At 47.2% G+C, this 24178-nt stretch overlaps 1 protein-coding gene across 1 annotated transcript in view; it reads right to left on the bottom strand.

Annotated features, from left to right (window-relative positions):
- LOC119970734 (probable ATP-dependent RNA helicase DDX60) overlaps positions 1–24178 on the bottom strand; it is a 174252-nt gene that overhangs the window by 39759 nt on the left and 110315 nt on the right. The window contains 8 exon segments of the mRNA XM_038805842.1: positions 2189–2347; positions 9404–9531; positions 14047–14175; positions 15184–15288; positions 16765–16844; positions 16847–16873; positions 19112–19254; positions 23784–23899. Of these exon segments, the coding sequence (XP_038661770.1) occupies positions 2189–2347; positions 9404–9531; positions 14047–14175; positions 15184–15288; positions 16765–16844; positions 16847–16873; positions 19112–19254; positions 23784–23899 (887 nt within the window).

Genomic DNA, 24178 nt, shown 5'->3' with positions numbered 1-24178 from the left:
GCGCCGCACTCCCTCAGCGCCGCACTCCCTCAGCGCCGCACTCCCTCAGCGCCGCACTCCCTCCGTGCCGCACTCCCTCAGTGCCGCACTCCCTCCGTGCCGCACTCCCTCCGTGCCGCACTCCCTCCGTGCCGCACTCCCTCCGTGCCGCACTCCCTCCGTGCCGCACTCCCTCCGTGCCGCACTCCCTCCGTGCCGCACTCCCTCCGTGCCGCACTCCCTCCGTGCCGCACTCCCTCCGTGCCGCACTCCCTCAGTGCCGCACTCCCTCAGTGCCGCACTCCCTCAGTGCCGCACTCCCTCCCTGCCGCACTCCCTCCCTGCCGCACTCCCTCCGTGCCGCACTCCCTCCGTGCCGCACTTCCTCCGTGCCGCACTCCCTCCGTGCCGCACTCCCTCCGTGCCGCACTCCCTCCGTGCCGCACTCCCTCCGTGCCGCACTCCCTCCGTGCCGCACTCCCTCCGTGCCGCACTCCCTCCGTGCCGCACTCCCTCCGTGCCGCACTCCCTCCGTGCCGCACTCCCTCGGTGCCGCACTCCCTCCGTGCCGCACTCCCTCTGTACCCGCACTCCCTCAGTACCGCACTCCCTCAGTGCCGCACTCCCTCAGTGCCGCACTCCCTCAGTACCGCACTCCCTCAGTACCGCACTCTCTCAGTACCACACTCCCTCAGTGCCGCACTCCCTCAGTGCTGCACTCCCTCAGTACCGCACTCCCTCAGTACCACACTCCCTCAGTGCCGCACTCCCTCCGTGTCCATCAGTTGGTAGAGACATGGGGAGTCACACGAACATCAGGTGTTAGGGGAGAAGAAATTTGACTGAAGATATTATTAGTGGGGCTTAGAGATTGGACGTTTTGTTAATAAAATGGATGGTGGGTTATAGATAAAGAATACACACACACACACACACACACACACACTGAGGGGCTGGTTTAGCTCACCAAGCTAAATCGCTGGCTTTTAAAGCAGACCAAGCAGGCCAGCAGCATGGTTCGATTCCCGTACCAGCCTCCCTGGACAGGCGCCGGAATGTGGCGACGAGGGGCTTTTCAAAGTAACTTCATTGAAGCCTACTCGTGACAATAAGTGATCATTATTATTATTATGTCCAGGTGCCCTTTAAATATGGCGCCTGGTCTTTTGACCCATGATGCAACGGTGTTGAGGGTGACTTCCTGCCTGCCTCCTATCATGAGATTTGCCATGCTCCGCAGGGACGCATCAGTCATGCGCTGACTCGCGAAAGATTGTGGGTGGTCAGCTGTTCCCCCGTTTCCAGCGGAAAACATTCCGTCTTCCTTCCCCGCCACTGAGCCACTGAAATTAGACGAGAGCAGGAGGTTCTGGCCCATGGCTCTGGATCGGGGCTTGAACCCATACTCTTCTGTTTTTGAGTCACTGGGTCAGAAGAACATAACATAAGAACTAGGAGCCGGAGTAGGCAATCTGGCCCCTCGAGCCTGCCCCGCCATTCAATGAGATCATGGCTGATCTTTCGTGGACTCAGCTTCACTTTCCGGCCCGAACACCATAACCCTTAATCCCTTTATTCTTCAAAAAACTATCTATCTTTATCTTGAAAACATTTAATGAAGGAGCCTCAACTGCTTCACTGGGCAAGGAATTCCATAGATTCACAATCCTTTGGGTGAAAAAGTTCCTCCTAAACTTAGTCTTAAATCTACTTCCCCTTATTTTGAGGCTATGCCCCTTAGTTCTGCTTTCACCCGCCAGTGGAAACAACCTGCCAGCATCTATCCTATCCACTTCATAATTTTATATGTTTCTATAAGATCCCCCCTCATCCTTCTAAATTCCAACGACTACAGTCACAGTCTACTCAACCTCTCCTCATAATCCAACCCCTTCAGCTCTGGGATTAACCTAGTGAATCTCCTCTGCACACCCTCCAGTGCCAGTACGTCCTTTCTCAGGTAAGGAGACCAAAACTGAACACAATACTCCAGGTGTGGCCTCACTAACACCTTATACAATTGCAGCACATTTGCATTGCTCACATTTACCACACCAACATCCTTAAACTGCAACCTAACTAGGCATAATTCCACTCTATTATTCTTTTATCCTAATCTTTTATGGGATGTGGACATCCCGGCAAGGCAGCATTCGAGAAGGGGGGAACCCTGTATGGATTGAAGTGGAAATTATAACAAAATACTGACCAAGTTTCTTCTTTTTCCAGGTATTTGGACAGTTTTCGGAGCTTGCTTTCTATCCGGATCTTTTGTTTTTCGCTGTCTGGTACTTTTGTGCTTTTCAATTTTCTCTGAAGATGCAGCAACACGTCTTTCGCAAAGTTTTCAACCATCGAAATGTCAAACCTGAAACAGTGATGAAGGGAAATTAGCATTGACATCGTAGGGGGAATTGTGTCAATGAAGGTGAGGAACGTCAGCGCCAAAGAACGGAACCATTTCCACTTGGAAGAAAATAATACGCTCACATTTTTATAACGTCTTTTACAGCTTCAGAATATCTCAATGTTGTTTTTTTAAACCATTGAAACACTTTTAAAGTGTATTTACTTCTCTAATACAGAAAATACATTGTGGAAATGTCCCTTTGATGGATAGCAGCATGATATCACCAGAAGGGAAGTGTGTCATGTGATCCAGTCTTTCGCTTTTGTTTTTGAGCAGAGCACACACACACACACACACACAGCTCTGCTACTGATGTCTTCAAGCTTTCTGACTCAATATATCTCTCTGTCCTCATGGTTGGTTGGGGCTGGTTTAGCGCAGTGGGCTAAACACCTGACTTGTAATGCAGAACAATGCCAGCAGCGTGGGTTCAATTCCCGTACCAGCCTCCCCGAACAGGCGCCGGAATGTGGCGACTAGGGGCTTTTCACAGTAACTTCATTTGAAGCCTACTTGTGACAATAAGCGATTATTATATGAGCTTAGTCTTAATAAATGACTCAGGTTCCACCGCACTGTGGGGCAGCGAGTTCCACAAATTCACCACCCTCATCAAGAAGTAGTGCCTCCTCGTCTTAGTTTTAAATCTACCGCCTTTCAACCTACATCTGTGATCTCTTGTTCCAGATTGCCATATGGTCTAAATTTACTTTATCAATCCCTTTTAGTATTTTATATACCTTGATCAGATCCCCTCTTCCAGAGAGCATGAGCTCACGCTGTGTAATCTCCCCTCATACAGCAACACCTTCATCCCCAGAATCAATCTGGTGAACCTCCTCTGAACTGCTATAGAACATAGAACATACAGTGCAGAAAGAGGCCGTTCAACCCATCGAGTCTGCACTGACCCACTTAAGCCCTCACTTCCACCCTATCCCCCCTAACCCAATAACCCCTCCTAACCGTTTTGGACACTAAAGGCAATTTATCATGGCCAATCCACCTAACCTGCACGTCTTTGGACTTTGCACAGAGAGTGACCCAGCGGGGAATCGAACCTGGGCCCTGGCGCTGTGAAGCCACAGTGCTATCCACTTGTGCTACCGTACTGCCCTATTACTGCCCTTACTATCCAGCCCTTACTGCTCCCCCTCCCTCCCCGCGAGTCTGAATCTCATCCGACTTCCAGTTCATCTCTGGCGAAGAGTCATCCAGAATCGAGACGCGAGTCTGTTCTCTCTCCACAGATGCCAAGAGGCCTGCTGAGATTTCCCAGCGTTTTCTGACTTTGTTACAGTTTCAGTCTGTTCCTACACACAGGAGGACAGCTAAAACCCATCACCAGAACCTAATTTAAACAACCAATATACAATTAACAGGGCGTCGAAAGCTCGAGGATATTACAATTCTCACATTGCCACTAATAAATTCAGTGAGCCATTGTCCTGGCTAATATTTATCCTTCAGGGAAGAAACTGGTCATTATTGAATTGATGTTTCTGGGATCTTGCTGTGCATCAATTATTTGTTGCGTTTCTAATAATAGAGCGGTGACGACACTTCAAAATCATAGAATCAATTTACAGTGCAGGAGGAGGCCATTTGGCCCATCGAGTCTGCACCAGCCCTTGGAAAGAACACCCTACCTCGGCCCACACCTCCACCCTATCCCCGTAACCCAGTAACCCCTCCCAACCTTTCTGGACACTAAGGGGCAATTTACCTTGGCCAATCCACCCAACCTGCACATCTTTGGAGTGTGGGAGGAAACCGGAGCACCCGGAGGAAACCCACGCAGACACAGGGAAAAAATGCAAACTCCGCCCCAGCCGGGAATCGAACCTAGGACCCTGGAGCTGAGAAGCAACTGTGCTAATCACTGCGCTATCGTGCTGCCCCGATATCGCTCGCCTTTAATGTACTACAACAGCCCAAGATGGTTCGCAAGAATATAGGTGAGACAAAAATTTGTCACTGAGCAATAGAAAATGACATTAATGGGCAAGATTTCACAGCCAAAGCAGCGATGCTCAATATTTGATTTGAAGAAAGCTTCCCACAGATATCTTGTGATCTCTTATGTCATAGCTTATCCTTTCCCTGGCAACAATTTCATTCGTGCTCCAAAGTCAAGGAGATCGGCGGGCATACAGGAGAAGCAGCCAATCACATGGAAGATTTCTCACAGACAGAAAACGAGGAAGTTAAAAGCATTGATCCTCCCTTCTCTTTAAGTTCAAATCCCCCTACAGCAGCTGCAAAGTTTAAATTTAGGTAATTAATACATCTTGAATGTGACGCCAGCTGGAAGTATGATCAGGACATTCAGTGATGACGTGAGAATTGATGGTGTGGTAAACAGCGAGGAGGAAAGCCTTAGATTACAGGACGATATAGACGGGCTGGTCAGATGGGAAGAACAGTGACAAATAGAATTTAACCCTGAAAAGTGCGAGGTGATGCATTTTGGGAGGACTAACAAGGCGAGGGAATATACAATGAAGGGTGGGAAGCTTGGAGGTACAGAGGACAGAAAGACCTTGGGGTGCGTGTCCACAGATCCCTGAAGGCAGCAGAACAGGTAGATAAGGTGGTGAAGAAGGCAGATGGGAACCTTGCCTGTATTTGCCGAAGCATAGAATGTAAGAACAGGGAGGTTATGGTGGAGCTGTATAAAATACTGGTTCGGCCACACAGCTCTGGTCGCCACACTATAAGAAGGAAGTGATTGCACTGGAGAGGGTGCAGAGGAAATTCTGCATGAAATTCACCTTGAAATGCCACAACATACAAGGCTACGGGCTAAGTGCAAGAAGATGGGATTAAAATAGTTAGGTGCCTGATGGCCGTCAGAGACTCGAAGGGCTGAAAGGCTTCTTTTTGTGCTGTAAAACTCTATGACCGTGAAACTATCATAGGTTGTTGTAAAAACCCATCTGGCTTACTAATGCCCTTCAGGGAAGGGAATCTACCGTCCTTACCAGGTCTGGCCTACATGTGAGTCCAGACCCACTGCAATATCCACTGAAATGATGTAGCAAGCCACTCAGCTGTCAAGAAGGTGGCTCCTGACGGCATTCGGAATGGGCATTCGGGATGGGCATTTTGAATGGTCATTCAGGAAGGGCGTTCGGGATGGGCATTCAGGAACGGCGTTCGGGATGGGCATTCGGGATGGGCATTCAGGATAGGCATTTGGGATGGGCATTCGGAATGGGCATTCGGAATGGGCGTTCGGGATGGGCATTCAGGAAGGGCGTTCGGGATGGGCATTCCAGATAGGCATTTGGGATGGGCATTCGGATAGGCATTCAGAATGGGCATTCGGAATGGGCATTCGGAATGGGCATTCGGAATGGGCATTCGGGATGGGCGTTCAGGATAGGCATTCGGGATGGGCATTCGGGATGGGCATTCGGAATGGGCATTCGGGATGGGCGTCCAGAATGGGCATTCGGAATGGGCATTCAGGATGGGCATTCGGGATGGGCATTCGGGATGGGCATTCGGAATGGGCGTTCGGAATGGGCATTCGGAATGGGCGTTCAGGATGGCCATTTGATGCTGATTTTTCCAGTAAGACCCACATCGTGTGAATTAATTAATAAAACATGGATAGGTTAATAAAATGCCAGTGGACAGGTAGAAAAAGTAGTCAGAAAGGCAAAAGGGGACCTGGAAAGCAAAAGGAAGGAAATTATGCTTGATTTGATCCTTGATCAGATCCCATACGAAATAATGGCCCGAATTCTCCGGCCATTCACATCGGCAGGATGCTGTGGGCCAGTCCGTACCGCACTCCCGCCCATTGGTTTTCCGGGTAGCGCGGGGCAGCTTCATTGGGAAATCACATTGACAGCGGCGGAAATGGAGAATCCCGCCAACAGTGGAATTCGCCTTCCGCCACTGAGGTATATATGGCTGGGAGGCCAGAGAATCCCACCCAATGTGTCCAGTTCTTTGGAAGAATAGCTTAACCGTAGATGGCAAAGTTTCACCGGCGCGATACTGTGGTTTAACGTGTCAAGCTATGAGCAAAGGTTATGTAATTTTGGCTGCTTCTCGCCTCAGTATTGTTGATTGGGAGGTGGTCAACATGAGGCATTTAATCTTGATATAATACTGATATAAGTATTCAGTAATATTGATAAAGATGGCAGAATAAGTTCGAAGGGCTGAATGGCCTTCTCCTGCTCTTAATCTTCATGTGCTGCTTCTGCTGTAGCTACTGTGGAAAAGTGGGAGAACACCCATGGAAATTCATCCCACCCGCTGTAATGACTCAGGAACTCTTTCAAAGAACAAGGAACAACGGGCAGCACGGTGGCCTAGTGGTTAGCACAACCGCCTCACGGCGCTGAGGTCCCAGGTTCGATCCCGGCTCTGGGTAACTGTCCGTGTGGAGTTTGCACATTCTCCCCGTGTCTGCGTGGGTTTCGCCCCCACAACCCAAAAATGTGCAGAGTAGGTGGATTGGCCACACTAAATTGCCCCTTAATTGGAAAAAATAATTGGGTAATCTAAAATTTAAAAAAAAAAGAACAAGGAACAAAGAAAAGTACAGCACAGGAACAGGCCCTCCAAGCTTGTGCCGATCATGATGTCCGAACTAAAACAAATCTCCCAAAAAAACTTCTGCCCTTTCTCGGTCTATACGGTAGCATGGTGGTTAGCATAAATGCTTCACAGCTCCAGGGTCCCAGGTTCGGTTCCCGGCTGGGTCACTGTCTGTGCGGAGTCTGCACGTCCTCCCCGTGTGTGCGTGGGTTTCCTCCGGGTGCTCCGGTTTCCTCCCACAGTCTAAAGATGTGCAGGTTAGGTAGATTGGCCATGATAAATTGCCCTTAGTGTCCACACAGGTTGGATGGGGTTACTGCGTTATGGGGATAGGGTGGGGATGTGGGCTCAGGTAGAGTGCTCTTTCCAAGGTCCGGTGCAGACTCGATGGGCCGAATGGCCTTCTTCTGCACTGTAAATTCTATGACTCCCTGCGCGAAAAACCTGCAGCTCCCCAAACTTTTAGAAAGGCTTTAATTTTCCTAAGGGTTCTGCCATTTTCAGTATAATTAATTCCTAGATTTGACCCTCCAAAACGCATCACCTTGCATCCGTCCGGATTAAAGTCCATCAGCCAGTTCTGTGCCCAAGGCACCAATCTATCTGTACCCTGTATCCTCTGACAATCCTCAACAGTATCAGGAATTCCGCCAATCTTCGTGTCGTCCGCAAACTTACTAATCAGACCACCCACATTTTCCTCCAGATCATTTATATATACTACAAACATCAGAGGTCCCAGCGCTGATCCCTATGGAACACCACTAGTCACAGATCTCGATTCAGAACACCCTTCCACTGCTACTCTGTCTTCTATAACCAAGCCAGTTCTGCATCTGTCTAGCCAGCCCAACACAAATCCCATGAGATTTGAGTTTTTGTACCAGTCTGCCACGTGGGACCTTAGCGCCCGACTAAAGTCCATATAAACTACTCTGTCGTATATACTTTTGTGGTATACATAAATGACTTGGAGGAAAATGTAGCTGGTCCGATTAATAAGTTTGCGGATGACACTAAGGTTGATGGAGTGGCGGATCGTGTTGAGAATTGTCAGAAGATACAGCAGGACATAGATAGGTTGGAGACTGGGGCAGAGAAATGGCAAATGGATTTTAATCCAGATAAATGTAAGGTAATGCATTTTGGTAGGTCAGTAGGGGAAATATACCATAAATGGCAAAACTCTTTGGAAGATAGAAAGTCAGAGGGATCTGGGCGTGCAGATCCAGAGATCTTTGAAAGCGGCAACACAAGTGGACAAGGTAGTCAAGAAAGTGTACGGAATGCTTGCCTTCATTGGATGGGGCATCGAGTATAAAAACTGGCAAGTCATGCTACAGTTGTATAGATTCTTGGTATTCGTGGTATGGCCGCACTTGGAATATTCTGGTCGCCACACTACCAGAGGATGTGGAGGCTTTGGAGAGGGTGCAGAGGAGGTTTCCCAGGATGCTGCCTGGTCTGGAGGGTGTTAGCTATGTGGAGAGGCTGAATAGACTCAAACTGTTTTCATTAGAACAACAGAGATTGAGGGGTGACCTGATAGAGGCCTACAAGATTATGAGTGGCATTAAGAGTGAATGGGCAGACACTCTTTCCCAGGGTGGAGGGGTCAGTCACCAGGGGACATAGGTTTAAGGTCCGTGGGGCAAAGTTTAGAGGAGATGTGCGAAGCAGGTTTTTTACACAGAGGGTGGTGAGTGCCTGGAACGCTTTGCCAGGAGAGGTTGTGGAAGCAAATACATTAACGGCGTTCAAAAGGCATCTTGACAAACACATGGATAGGGGAGCACACGGCCCACTCTACAGGTGTGGTACAGCAGAAATGGAAAAGTATTTTTAAAAGCAAAACAATGTTTATTCTCTGAACTCAAGTTAACCTTTTAAAACATACAGTGAACATCTTAGCAACCATTAATCCAAATACAACTCCCAAAGAATACAGCACTAATTAATCCTTTAAGCTTTCCTTTTAACATCCATAAGACTTAAAACACTTTTTACCAGAAGAAGCACATCAGGTTAAAGTCATCACTGTTATTAGTTTTAAATCACCAGGATCGATTTACAGTCTTTAGATTACAGAGAGAGATTCATACCCCTTCTGGCTGTGACTGCAGCTATGTAGCTCTGAAAACGAAACTAAAACACACCCTGCAGCAAACAGTCTAAAACGAAAGTAAAAAAGCTGACAGACAGCCCAGCTCCACCCACTCTCTGACATCACTGCAGTAATAAACACCCATTTCTTAAAGGTATTCTCACATGATAGTGGTAAGCTGCTTTCTTGTACTGCGGGAGCTCACGTAGTGTAGGTACACCCACAGTGCTGTCGGGGAGGGAGTTCCAAGATGTACAATGCAAAATTACACTTGTGCGTTTTTAAACAGATTTGTCATCTCGTGACAGCCCCAATTCCATCTCCCCCAGTGATGGCCCATCGATACTCACGCAAAAAATAAAGCAGGTAACAAATTCATGTTTTGAAGAGTTTCAACAAGAAGAGGGAAGTTTGTCTTCTTTTCTTGCCTAAATGTCCCTTCAACTTCCGGGTCCAACGAATTCAGCACTCGGCGAACCTGAGAAAAAACAACGTTAACATTATGTCACTAATGGTAACATGGCTCATTCAGCTATTCTGAAAGGCTGGATCTTGTCTTTCGCTGGAGTATTGGAGATCTGAAGTGCCAAGGTCCATCTACCTACTGCCATTCCAGCAGTCACATGATACAATCCTCCCAGAGGTTTCATCAGATAGAAACATACTATAGTTACAGCAGAGAATGAGGCCGTTCAGCCCGTCGTGCCTCTGCCGGCTGTCTGCAAGAGCAACTCAGCTAGTCTCATAGCCCAGTCCTTTCGCTATAGCCCTGCAATTTTTTTTCTCTTCAGATGATTAGCCAATTCCGTCTTGAAAGCTTTGACTGAATCTGCCCCGATGACCAATCACTGGCATAGTCTAGGGATATGGTATATTAAATGAAACTTAATTATTAACACAGTATTAAACTACCTTTGACAGCGCAGAAATATAGCTTAAATTACCAGTCAAACAATGTCCAACAATAAAATGAAACATTTGAACTCTTAACTGCGACCTTCTTTATCTGCAATCAAGCAAAACCCATCACAGGTCAAAACACACTTTTAAATAAAACGAGTATATTCAGGATTACTTGCCAGCCTCTGAATAAAGAATTCCTTTTGAAAGACTGCTTGGGGAGAGAGAGAGAGAGAGAGAGAGAGAGTGAGAGGGAGAGAGAGAGAGAGAGAGACTGTCAGGAAACAGCCTGCAGATTCTTGCCCATGTCAGACTACTGCTCAACCTGGCAGCCTTTTGCAGAAGCTGGTGTTCAGCTTACAACTTCCAGGGAACTCCCTCCAAATTGACTGCTTCAGCCCTGCTACAGATTTCTACAGACCTGGTTCCTCCCATTAATTACATCACCTTCATCCCACTCAAATCCCGTGACCTAATTAGGTAAGTATAAACACAATGGACTGGATTCTCCGGTCGCCGACGGCAAAATCGCTTTTGGCAACTGGCCAGAGAATCAACGTGGTGCCAAAAACGAGGGCGGCACTGCTTTTGCGATGCTCCGCCCCCTCCAATATCGTATCCCCCCCCCCCCGTATTGACAGCCTCAGAACGTTATCTGAGGTCCACTTCCCGATACTCCGCCCCCGACCGGCCGGGTTCATGGCAGCGTCGGTCGTGTATGGTATTTTTTGTCGGGAACTCGGCGTGGTAGCTGATGACTGAGTCCAGCGCCGCCACAGTTGGGGGAGAGCCAATCCGCGGGAATGGGGGACTTTGGTAGGGGCTGGGGGCACTGTTGGGGGGGGGGGGCGGTCCGGGAGTCGCGAGCCTGGCCGAATGAGGGGCACTATTTGGAAGGACGGGTCCGCGTGTGGCCAGCGCTATTTGCACGCCGCAGCTGCTGCAGTCCGGTGCTGTGCAGCAGCTAGAGCCGGGTGCTCTATCCTGCCTGTCTGCTAGCCCCCCCCCCCCTCCCCCCCACCAAACGGAGGATCGGTGGCCGTTCTGCATCGATTCTTCAGTCATAAAATGCCACCGTTGCCACGCCGGCGTCAGGACATAGCCTGACAATTGGAGTATCCATCCCACTGTCTCTAATCATCTACCCTGCAGAAATCATAAAGAAAACACATTAGGCTTTTCTTTGGAACCATAGGTGTGGCCTTAAATAACGATGATCTCACTTTTATGACATCTGCATTGCACCTTCTGCAGCCACAGTGTCTGTCTTTCTTTTAAACTATGATTTATTTTTAGATATTACTCCAGCAGATATATACACACCCTAACACAGGCTTCTAAAACCATTACTGCACCAGATCCATACAATACAATGTATGGACCAATTTCTTACATTTATCTGAATTGGAGAGACTAAAACCAGGACTCAGTTATTCCTGGAACAGGTCACGAGGGGCGGCTAGGACAGGGGCTTATAGCTTATGGCTTGAGGGGTGTCACTCCACATCAAGCCTGGCTGACCAGTAGTCTCTCCCGCTCTTACCACCAGCCATTGGCGTGTTCTGGAAGGGGTTTGCAGGTTGACATTCAACCTGTCTTCGCCACGTTATGAACTCACCTTCCTTGACCATCAAGTCCTGGGTGGGACTTGTACCTGGAGTTTCTACCTCAGAGGCAGGACTGCTACCCACTGCGCCACAAGACCTCCCCATAAATATAAGGTAGGCCCGAAGAAATTCAGTATGGCACTCCGGAGAAACTAGAGAATGTAATTCAGTACTGCTGTTATGGGCCAGGGTTTAGAGAAGCCAAAGGTGTATCACGGAGTTCACCTGACCCACAACTTTTAATAGATTGTGGTATGGGGAGCACACGGCCCACTCTACAGGTGTGGTAGAGCAGAAATGGAAAAGTATTTTTTCAAGCAAAACAATGTTTATTCTATGAACTCAAGTTAACCTTTTTAAAACATACAGTGAACATCTTAGCAACCACCAATTCACGTATAACTCCCAAAGACTAAAATACAAAGTCATCCTTTAAGCTTTCCTTATAACATCCATAAGACTTAAAACACCTTTTACCAGAAGCCCATCGGGTTAAAGTCATTACTGTTATTAGTTTGATTTCACCAGGATCGATTTACAGTCTTTAGATTACAGAGAGAGATTCATACACCTTCTGGCTGTGACTGCAGCTATCCAGCTCTGAAAACTAAACTAAAACACACCCTGCAGCAAACAGCCTAACACGAAAGTAAGAAGCTGACAGAGAGCCCAGCTCCACCCACTCTCTGACATCACTGCAGTAATAAACACCGATTTCTTAAAGGTACTCTCACTACAGACACTTATATACACACCCATTTATAAACACCCATTTCTTAAAGGTACTCTCACTACAGATATTTCTATATGCACCCATTTATAAACACTCATTTCTTAAAGGTACTCTCACTACAGATACTTATATACACACACATTTATAAACACCCATTTCCTAAAGGTATTCTCACATAACACTGCAAGGAGCAGCTGAGGTGAATAGCATGGATGCACAAAGGGAGAAGTTAGATTAACACGTGAGGGGGAAATGTGGTACATTGAAGGTTCATGAGGTGGGTTCCTGGAATGAGAGGCTGAATAATTTAGGTTTATATCCTCTGGAATTTAGAAGAATGGGAGGTAATCTCATTGATACCGACAAGATGCTGAAGGTACCTGACAGTGACTGGTCGTTTCCCCTGGTTGTAGAATGTAAAGCACCGGGTACCGAGCATAGCCTCGGGATAAGGGGCGATCATTTAGTGCTGTGATGAGGAGATATGACTTTACTCAGAGACTTGTGAATCTTTGGAATTCTCGACCCCAGAGGGTAATGGATGATCCATCACTGAATACGTTTCAGGCTGGGGTGGGGAGATTTATGGGGCTGGATTCTCCTTTTCTGAGGCTAAGCGCTGACGCCAACGGAGGACCCGTCGTGGTTCACGACGGGAAAATCGGTGTGAACCCCTCACCAATTCCGGTAATGGTGAGAGGCGCGCCACGTGAAACACCCGCAGGATGCGCGGAGAACGGGCCGGGGAATGGCCGGGTCCTGGGCCCCGCATGCGCAGGGCTGACAAGCTGCTGCCGCACAGGCCGACACCCCCACCGATTGCGGCAGAAAACACGGCGCCGGCCATGCTGGACCACGTTCCCCCCCCCCCCCCCACCCCGACCCGACAGCCCACTCTCTGGTCACCCCCCCCCCCCCCCCCCCCCCGCCCCCACCATTCCCCCCCAGACCTAGTAGAAGCTCCCCGGGCAGCGGCATGGATCTCGGCCGAGTGTGGAGGCGCTGGACACGGTCCGCACGTCAGGCTCATGACCGCTGGGACCACGCGTGGCCTGTGCCATCGGGAACTCGGCCTATTGGAGGCGGAGCAGCGCGGGTGGGCTGGCTGACGACGCACCAATGGTATTGTCATTGCACACGGTGCGCGTCCCGATGACGCAGATTTGGATGGGGCAGAGCCTCACGAACCTGGGTCAAACCGGCGCCTGACCTGAAACCGGCACAGCCGCCATTCTCCGCCCAATCGCCATTCTGGCGTCATGCTATGGAGAGTTCTGCCCTTGGTGTCTCAGGCTGATTTGGGAGCGGGCAACGAAAATGAAGTTCAAACCAGAGATCCAAGAGGCGGAGCAGCCTTGATGGGCTGAATGGTCTTCTCTCTCTCCTATTTTTACCCTTCTCGTGAATTGAAAGGAATGCTGGTAAGGGTTCAATGTTAAGTAATGGGTTAAGAGACCCATTAGTTGTCTCATTTATGTTAAGTGTTCAATGATTGACACTGATATGTAAAGGGGCTTCAGGTGGCCTCTGTAGCTGGTGATGTGATGATAGAGTTTAGTGCAGAGTCTGTTAAAGTGAAATAAAGGTGTTTGTGAAAAGGAGCTGGACTTTTGTCTCTTCATACCACAGCATCGATTACGTCTAACTGAAGAGTGGTGTGAGGAGATGTATGTGGAGCACAAACACAGTCATGGATCAGCTCTGCTTTACTTTGGTGGAATCCTGTGTATATTTGCAGTGAGGACACACCCACCTCGTTCATCCACCCTGCTTCAACCCATCCAACAAGCTCTTTCTTCAGCTCAGCTTCATATTCTCTCACATCGCGCTTCCTGATGATGACTTTATTTTTGAAGCACTTGTATTCCTCAGGCTCCAGTTCCTGCGAGGGCACCGAATCAGAAGTGACAGGTGAGAGAATATTTACAGCGAAGAACAACTTTACCATTAAATAAGGGGCAGAAAGAGGCCTTGGCAATCATGTCAGTAAGAAGATCTTGCTCGCATATAGAATTGATAATAATTAATTATACTGTAATAATTTGGGGCAAGGAACATCAGATCTGAACTCACCTCGAATCTTTGCATTGAACGTGGTTTGAATAAATAAAGGACATCAGTGGCAAAGTCGCCCCACACAAACTCTCCAACCAGAACTTCGCCTTAAACTTAAAATCAGTATTTCTAAGGAACCAGGATCATTTTTTTCAATTCATTCTTGGGGCTGTGGGTTTGATAAAGGTTTGGGGAGTTCAAAGCACAGTGGTTAGCACTGTTTCTTCACAGCAGCAGGGTCCCACGTTCGATTTCTGGCTTGAGTCACTGTCTGTGTGGAGTCCGCGCGTTCTCGCCGTATCTGGGTGGGTTTCCTCCGGGTGCTCCGGTTTCCTCCCACAAGCCCCGAAAGACGTGCGGTTAGGTAATTTGGACATTCTGAATTCTCCCTCGGTGTACCCGAACAGGCGCCGGAATGTGGTGACTAGGGGCTTTTCACAGTAACTTCAGTGAAGCATACTTGTGGCAATAAGCGATTATTATTATTATTATTTGTGACAATAATGATTATTATTATTAATGTAGGAACCCGGGAACATTTCCACACACAGCAAGCCCCCACCAGCAACAATGTGACCAGATCACCTGGGTTTGTGATGGCGAGTGAGGGCGCAATATTGGCCAGGATACCTAGGAGAAGCCCCTGCTCTTCTCCGAATGGGATCTTCCCATCCACCCGACAGACCAGTCAGGGCTTCGATTTAATATCTCATCGGAAAGAGGGATACGACTGTTGGGAGGAAAATGACCGCTGAAAGGGGCCAGATGACCTCCTTCAATGTGCTAGGCTTTTTATGTTTTGGACATTTCTGCTGCGTTGCGTCATTTTCCATACCTCTGCTCTGGACCAATGAGGGGACACAGATCTCATCGTGTCATACAGTCTGAGGCATTCGGGTGGTGAAAGAGCAAGGTCTGATGGGATCCCATAATCCTTAATCTGAAAGACAAAGATACATTTGGTTTCGAATCAGACATGGCAGAATGAATAATGTCCTTCAGTGACATCAGAGACGACCGCCGCCCCCCCCCCCCCCCCATTGAGTAAAGAATTGCAAAATTCGCAAATCCTTCACTGGCACTAATGTCTGGAAAGATCACATTTCACGTTATTTGTTTAAACATCCCAGTGTTTCTACCGTACTGGTGATCTGCTTAAGGGCAAACCCCTTGCTAATTTCTCTACATTTTGCAGTCTCGTCAGCTGTTCCTATAAATGTCCCATTTTCAACCTCAATGAGAAATTGGCGATATTGGATGAAGAACACATGGAAGTAGTTTCCCGTGGCCTCCCTCATGACTGTTTTTAAAGAAACACAAAACCTCTTCTCAAAGGATCGCTTGCCTCCACTTTTTTTTGATAAAAAGTGAAGCCAGATGGATCACATGGCATTGACCTCCGCATAACAGTGGCAAATCACAAACCTTCTAGACTCTGCAATGTCCTCCTTGCTAACATCTTTGTGTTCGTGGCAAAATTGACTGCTCAGTCAACTACTGAAACAACAGTCTTACATTGACTCTTACTCATCCAGTCACACCTGCCAATCAATATCCCAGATACCACCATCACCATTCCTGGGTATGTCCTGCCCCATGGGCAGTTGCCCCCTTTGGCCCACCGCGAGGTCCACCATGACCGCTAGACACCACAAATGATCCGCACCCACTTGGTTCCCGGCCCTGGGAACATCAGAATCACGGAGGGCTGGAGCATAGGTTCCCGGACCCAATGAGTCATTTGCATTCATTTACATGCTTCCACTAGCGTGCGGTTGTGGACCTCGATTCCGGGTGGCTCAGATCGGCGCCCCCCCATGCCCGGTGCCAATCCCGATTTCCCGATTCTCTCCCACATCGTCGGCCCCCACACCAGCATCGACCGACGGAGAATCCAACCCATTGTATTTATTTCCTCCCCTCTTTTGCCCCTTGATTATTTACTATTTTTGGAATACCACGAGTGTCTTCCACCATGAAGACTGACGCAAAGTATCTATTTAACATCTCTGCCATTTCCTGGTTCCCCATTATTATTGCCCCAGTCTCATTCTTTCAAGGGCCTACGTTCACTTTGGTCTCTCTTCTAAATTTAAAGAAACTCTTCCTGTCCATGTTACGGTTACTTGCTAGTTTACCCTCAGTTTATCGTCTCCCTCTTCATTATTTTTGGTCACCTTTTGTTAGTTTATAAAATGTGGTCCTTGGTCCTGCCGACCACTAAAGCAGGGTTGCACCTCCGGCCTTGTAGTGGGTCCCCTGCCATCCAATACTAAATTCGGCGCCAGATATTTTACTTCCAATCTCCTCTCAGTCACAATTAGTGGGTTGGTAATCCCCATTCCGCGAAGATTCTGAGTTCAGGCCTTGCATTCCCAGTACGGTGCTCTACCTTTACAGATAATTTGGAACTTACATGGTTCACAGTTAACGCAGCACAGGGATGGTAGGGAACAAATTTGTATTCATTATCTTCAATGTCGCACACAAATTTTCAAGGTCATTGTATCGTTCCTGGTAGATCACTGAAAAAAGAAAAATAGGTAAAGAGACGGCGGCATAACCCCAAATTCAGACAATAATACCTCTACTCGGTGTGTGTGTTTTTTTATTGGAGTGGACGTGGAGAGGATGTTTCCACTAGTAGGAGAAACAAGAACCCGAGGGAACAGCCTCAGGCTGAAGGGACGATTCTTTCAAACAGAGATGAGGAGGAATTTCTTCAGCCAGGGGGTGGTGAATCTGTGGAACTCTTTGCCGCAGAAGGCTGTGGAGGCCAAGTCACTGAGTGTCTTTAAGACAGAGATCGATAAGCTCTTGATTAATAAGGGGATGAGGGGTTATGGGGAGAAGGCAGGAGAATGGGGATGTGAAAATATCAGACATGACTGAATGGGAGAGCAGACTTGAATATGTCGAAGGACGATCCATAGAAACTGTGGTAAACCACTATTGCACCTGTATTAGGTGATGTACGGTAGGACCTGTACTACAGGTTCGCCGGTAGCCCCTGCCTGCTGTATAAATATGCGTGTCCTCCAGCTAGCAGCCATTTCGCCAGCTGCTGTGGGAGGCCACACATCTTATAGCAATAAAGCCTCTGTTGGATTCAACTACCGTCTTTGTCCAATCGATCGTGCCTCAGAAACACAGAACCTTCGAATCCCTACAGTACATAAGGAGGCCATTTGGCCCATTGAGTCTGCACTGACCCTCTGAAAGAGCACTCTACCGAGGCTCACTCCCCCGCTATATCCCCATAACCCCACCTAACCCGCAGATGATTGGGCTATGGGAGGAAACCACACAGGCACGAGGAAAAATGTGCAAATCCAATGCCACACAGACAGTCACCCAAAGCGGGAATCGAACCTGGGTCCCTGGCGCTGTGAGGCAACAGTGCTAACCACTGTGCCATCGTGCCACCCATCAGATAGCCTGTGAAAATCCTTTAAGTGCAATACAAAGCACAATGTTTGCCCATTGCCTTGGCCAACATTCCTCCCCTCACTGACACCACGAGAGAGAGATTAACTGACAACTCATCCAATTACTGCTTCTAAACTGCTTACGTGGCATTTCAAAATGACTAACTGTATGTCAAAGATAGGATGGAGTGCTAGATCAATGTCAGTCTTCTCATCTTTATTAAACAGAATTTACAGTGCAGAATGAGGCCATTCAGCCCATCGAGTCTGCACTGGCCCTTGGAAAGAACACCCTACTTAAGCCCCATCCTATCCCCTTTGTCCCCGTAACCCAATAATCCCACCTAACCTTTTTGGACACTAAGGGCAATTTAGAATGGCCAATCCACCTAACCTGCTGTGGGAGGAAACCGGAGCATCCCGGAGGAAACCCACGCACACGTGGGGAGAATGAGACTATTCCATTTCAAGACATTTTGGGATTTTTGCAGAGTTAGGAAGACTTTTTAATTATTCTTTCTTGGGATGTAGGTGTTGCCGGCTCGGCCAGCATTTATTGCCCCTCCTTAATTGCTCTTGTGACGGTGGTGGAGAGCTACACTCTTGAGATATGCCCACAGTACTGGAAGTAAACAGGTGGGAAATAGTCAGCACATGTAGTAACCCAAGACACTCAACCTCACTGTTGACCATCCGACTAATCTTTGCGTCATCCGCAAACGTACTGATCCTACCCCCCACACAATCATCTACGTTGTTTAGATAAATGACAAACAATAGGGTACTCAGCACAGATCCCTGTGGTACGCCACTGGACAATTGCTTCCAGTCACTAAAGCTGTTGTCTGTCTTCACCCTCTGTCTGCCACAGCCAAACCAATTTTGAATCCACCTTATCAATAGACCCTGCTTTCCATGTACATTTGTCTTCTTTATAAGTCTCCCATGTGGGACCTTGTCAAAGGCTTTGCTGAAATCCATGTAAACTACATCAACTGCACTACCCTCGTCTATCCACTTCAATACATGCTCAAATTTTCAATCAAATTTGTTAGGCATGACCTCCGTCTGACAAAGCCATGCCTACTATTCCTGATCAAACCTTACCTCTCCAAGTGGAGGTCAATTCTATCCTTCAGAATTTCCTCCGATTGTTTCCTTGCCACTGACATGAGACACACTGTAGTTCCCTGGCTTTGTCTCTACACCTTTCTTAAATAGTGGGGCCATATTCCCCACGGCCAGAGAGGAAATTAAAAATTTGGGTCAGAGCCCCTGCATATAGATGCTGTTGCGATGTAATACGACGCATGATCTCGTGATGGGTGTCAGTACCTAGTCTCACTTTGAAGGTCTGGCTTCCTTTGCGAGCCTCAGTCTGTGGCCTTTGTTTGCTTTTCGATTCCATTTTTGTTGAAGAAAGCTCCACTGAACTGTCCTCCACTCTTTCCCAGTAGGTCTTCACCAATTGCAGCCATCTGTCAACAACATAACACGGTTAGAGTTCTTAATTAAAAAGTTCACTCAATTCTTCGCTCTCCGCAGTGTTAGGTGCACAAGGACAGGCCATTTGGTATGTCGGTATTTATGCTCCACATGAACCCTATCAGCATAACCCTTCCCCCTATGGGTGTTTGTGGGTTTGTCCTTCACCAGTTCACTACATCTCCTCATTGTGGTAGCAAGTTCCACATTCGAACCACACTCAGATAAAGGAGTCGCTCTTGCAATCTCTGTGGGATCTGTGAGTGACTACTATGCGATGGAAGACCCTAGTTTAGGACTCTGCGATAAGTGGCAAAGACTTCTCCGCATCTACCCCATCAAAGTCCTTGGTATGAATTTATATATCTCTATTAGGACACACCTCTGCTTTCTCATTTCTGCAGGAAAGAGCCTGTTCACTCTTTCTTGGTAGTTCTAAAGTTTGGTTCTGGCATCATTCTGGTGAGCCTTTTAGAATAATGAATAGAATGATAGAATGGCTACAGCGTAGCAGCAGGCCATTCGGTCCATCGCGTCTATGCTGGCTCTCCGCAAGAGCAATCCAGTTAGTCCAACTCTCCCTGCCTTTTCCCCACAGTCCTGCATTTCTTTCCTTTTCCCTTATGAAATTCTCAATTTACTCTGCCTCCGCCACACTTTTACACAGCGAATCCCGCATCTGAGCCACTCGCTGTACATTAGAACATAAGAACTAAGAGCAGGAGTAGGCCATCTGGCCCCTCGAGCCTGCTCCGCCATTCAATGAGATCATGGCTGCTCTTTTGTGGACTCAGCTCCACTTTCCGGCCCGGACACCATAACTTTTTATTCCTTTATTCTTCAAAAAAACTATTATCTTTATCTTGGAATTCCACAGATTCACAACCCTTTGGATGAAGAAGTTCCTCCTAAACTCAGTCCTAAATCTACTTCCCCTTAGTTTGAGGCTATGCTTTCACCTGCCAGTGGAAACAACCTGCCCACATCTATCCTATCTATTCCCTTCATAATTTATATGTTTCTATAAGATCCCCCCTCATCCTTCTAAATTCCAATGAGTACAGTCCCAGTCTACTCAACCTCTCCTCGTAATCCAACCCCCTAAACTCTGGGATTAACGTAGTGAATCTCCTCTTCACACCCTCCAGTGCCAGTACGTCCTTTCTCGGGTAAGGAGACCAAAGCTGAACACAATACTCCAGGTGTGGTCTCACTAATACCTTCTACAGTTGCAGCATAACCTCCCTAGTCTTAAACTCCATCCCTCTAGCAATGAAGGACAAAATTCCATTCACCTTCTTAATCACCTGTTGCACCTGTAAACCAACTTTCTGTGACTCGTGCATTAGCACACCCAGGTCTCTCTGCACAGCAGCATGTTTTAATATTTTATCATTTAAATAATAATCCCTTTTGCTGTTATTCCTACCAAATTAGATAATCTCACATTTGTCAACATTGTATTCCAGCTGCCAGACCTTAGCCCATTCACTAACCTATCCAAATCCCTCTGCAGACCTCCAGTATCCTCTGCACATTTTGCTTTACCACTCATATTAGTGTCACCTACAAATTTGGACACATTGCACTTGGTCCCCAACTCCAAATCATCTGTGTAAATTGTGAACAATTGTGGGCCCAACACTGATCCCTGAGGGACACCACTAGCTACTGATTGCCAACCAGAGAAACACCCATTAATCCTCACTCTTTGCTTTCTATTAATTAGCCAATCCTCTATCCATGCTACTACTTTACCCTTAATGCCATTCATCTTTATCTAATGCAACAACCTTTTGTGTGGCATCTTGTCAGAAGCTTTCTGGAAATCCAGATATACCACATCCATTGGCTCCCCATTATCTACCACACTGGTAATGTCCTCAAAAAACTCCACTCAATTAGTTAGGCACAACCTGCCCTTTACGAACCCATGCTTCCTCTGCCTGTCCAATGGGACAATTTCCATCCAGATGCCTCGCTATTTGTTCCTTGATGATAGATTCCAGCATCTTCCCTACTACCGAAGTTAAGCTAACTGGCCTATAATTACCCGCTTTCTGCCGACCTCCTTTTTTAAACAGTGGTGTCACGTTTGCTAATTCCAATCCGCCGGGACCACCCCAGAGTCTAGTGAATTTTGGTAAATTATCACTAGTGCATCTGCAATTTCCCTCGCCATCTCTTTTAGGACCCTTGGGATGCATTCCATCAGGACCAGAAAACTTGTCTACCTTTAGCCCCATTACCTTGCCCATCACTCCCTCCTTAGTGATAACAATCGTCTCAAGGCCCTCACCTGTCATAGCCTCATTTCTATCAGTCGCTGGCATGTTATTTGTGTCTTCCACTGTGAAGACCGACCCAAAAAACCTGTTCAGTTCCTCAGCCATTTCCTCATTTCCCATTATTAAAACTCCCTTCTCATCCTCTAAAGGACCAATATTTACCTTAGCCACTCTTTTTTGTCTTATATATTTGTAAAAACCTTTACTGTCTGTTTTTATATTCTGAGCAAGTTTACTCTCATACTCTATCTTACTCTTCTTTATAGCTTTTTTAGTAGCTTTCTGTTGCCCCCTAAAGATTTCCCAGTCCTCTAATCTCCCAGCAATCTTTGCCACTTTGTATGCTTTTTCCTTCAATTTGATACTCTCCCTTATTTCCTTAGATATCCACGGTCGATTTTCCCTCTTTCTTCCGTCCTTCCTTTTTGTTGGTATAAACCTTTGCTGAGCACTGTGAAAAATCGCTTGGAAGGTTCTCCACTGTTCCTCAACTGTTCCACCATAAAGTCTTAGTTCCCAGTCTACCTTAGCTAGTTCTTCTCTCATCCCCTTGTAATCTCCTTTGTTTAAACACAAAACACTAGTATTTGATTTTACTTTCTCACCCTCCATCTGTATTTTAAATTCCACCATATTGTGATCGCTCATTCCGAGAGGATCCCTAACTATGAGATCATGAATCAATCCTGTCTCATTGCACAGGACAAGATCTAGGACCGCTTGTTCCCTCGTAGGTTCCATTACATACTGTTCTAGGAAACTATCGCGGATACATTCTATAAACTCCTCCTCAAGGTTGCCTTGACCGACCTGGTTAAACCAATCGACATGTAGATTAAAATCCCCCATGATAACTGCTGTACCATTTCTACATGCATCAGTTATTTCTTTGTTTATTGCCTGCCCCACCATATCGTTACTATTTGGTGGCCGATAGACTACTCCTATCAGTGACTTTTTCGCCTTACTATTCCTGATTTCCACCCAAATGGATTCAACCTTATCCTCCATAGCACCGATGTCATCCCTTACTATTGCCCGAATGTCATCCTTAAATAACAGAGCAACACCACCTCCCTTACCATCCACTCTGTCCTTCCGAATAGTTTGATACCCTCGGATATTTAACTCCCAGTCGTGACCATCCTTTAACCATGTTTCAGTAATGGCCACTAAATCATAGTCATTTACGATGATTTGTGCCATCAACTCATTTACTTTATTCCGAATACTACGAGCATTCAGGTAAAGTACACTTATGTTGGTTTTTTTACCTCTGTTTTGAATCTTAACATCTCCAGTTTTATTCCTTTTGTTATTACTGGGCCTATTCACTGTGCTCCCTCAGTCACTGTACCTTGTACTGTCGCCCTTTTAGATTTTTGACTATGTCTTCTCTGCCTTGCACTTTTCCCCTTACTTCCTTTTGCTTCTGTCCCTGTTTTACTACCTTCCAACTTCTTGCATTGGTTCCCATCCCCCTGCCACATTAGTTTAAACCCTCCCCAACAGCTCTAGAAAACACCTCCCGGGATCGAATCCCACCCTGGCAGGTGTTCAAATTTGAATTCCATAATAACCTGGAATTAAAGGTCTAATGACGACCATGAAACCATAGCCGATTGTCGTAAAAACCCATCTGCTTCACTAATGTCCTTCAGGGAGGGAAATCTGCCATCCTTAGATGGTCTGGCCTACATGTAACTCCAGAGCCACAGCAATGTGGTTGACTCTCAAATGTCCCCCCCCCCCCCACACTGAAATGGACGAGCAAGCCATTCAGTTCAAGGGCAATTAGGGTGGGCAACCCCAGTGAGCAATGCCCACATCCCAAGAACGAATAAAAAAGATCATTATTCCGACTAAGTAGGGATATTTTTTCCACTGGCAGCAGCAAACTATTGCAACTTGTGTTAGCCCCATCACAGAGTGATTCAGCAATTATTGTGCCAGTGCTGGATGTTTGAAAGAACGGTCCAATCAATCCCACTCATGATAGCCCAGCAAATGTATCCTTTTTCCAATTCCCTTTTGACAGTTTTGAACCGTTTGCCGCCGCCCATCCTGAATTCTGGACCATAACAACGCTGCCTTTCTTTTTGAGTGCTGAACAAAATGCTCTCCTGATTAAGTGAGACCCGAATCTGTATCGAGTAGAAATTAAATATGACACGAAATGGCATGCTTAGTTGCTGGAGAGAATAGAAATGTGAAACAAGTTAATGCCGGATTACTGGGTCAGGTCTTCTGGGTTGCTGATAGTTGCGGACAAGGCCAAGAAAGGGCACCGGATTAACGCCAAGAGATGTTCCCAAACTTCTGCACCGATTTCTCCACCCAAGCAATGGACCTGTAACACAAAGACAACGCGTTCACACTTTCACATCACACTGCCTCTCTGAGTCAATGATGAGGAGGTAAACACAAAGAGTGATTAAAGGTCACTTTGGGTCATGGTATTGACGGATGCCGATCCAAATTTGGTTTTGGTTATTGGATAGCTCTTTCAGAGAGCCAGAACCAGCAAGAGGGGCTGGTGGCCTGGTTCTGCGACGTGTAGATTGAATAAGACTCCGCCAGTATACCCAGGGTTCCTTGAAGTGAGCACAGTGGGAGAAGGCTCTTGTGA

The sequence above is a fragment of the Scyliorhinus canicula genome, chromosome 8 (assembly GCF_902713615.1).
Source record: "Scyliorhinus canicula chromosome 8, sScyCan1.1, whole genome shotgun sequence".
NCBI lineage: Eukaryota > Metazoa > Chordata > Chondrichthyes > Carcharhiniformes > Scyliorhinidae > Scyliorhinus > Scyliorhinus canicula.
Note: the sequence above shows the minus strand (reverse complement) of the source record. Positions and strands in the feature narration are given on the sequence as shown.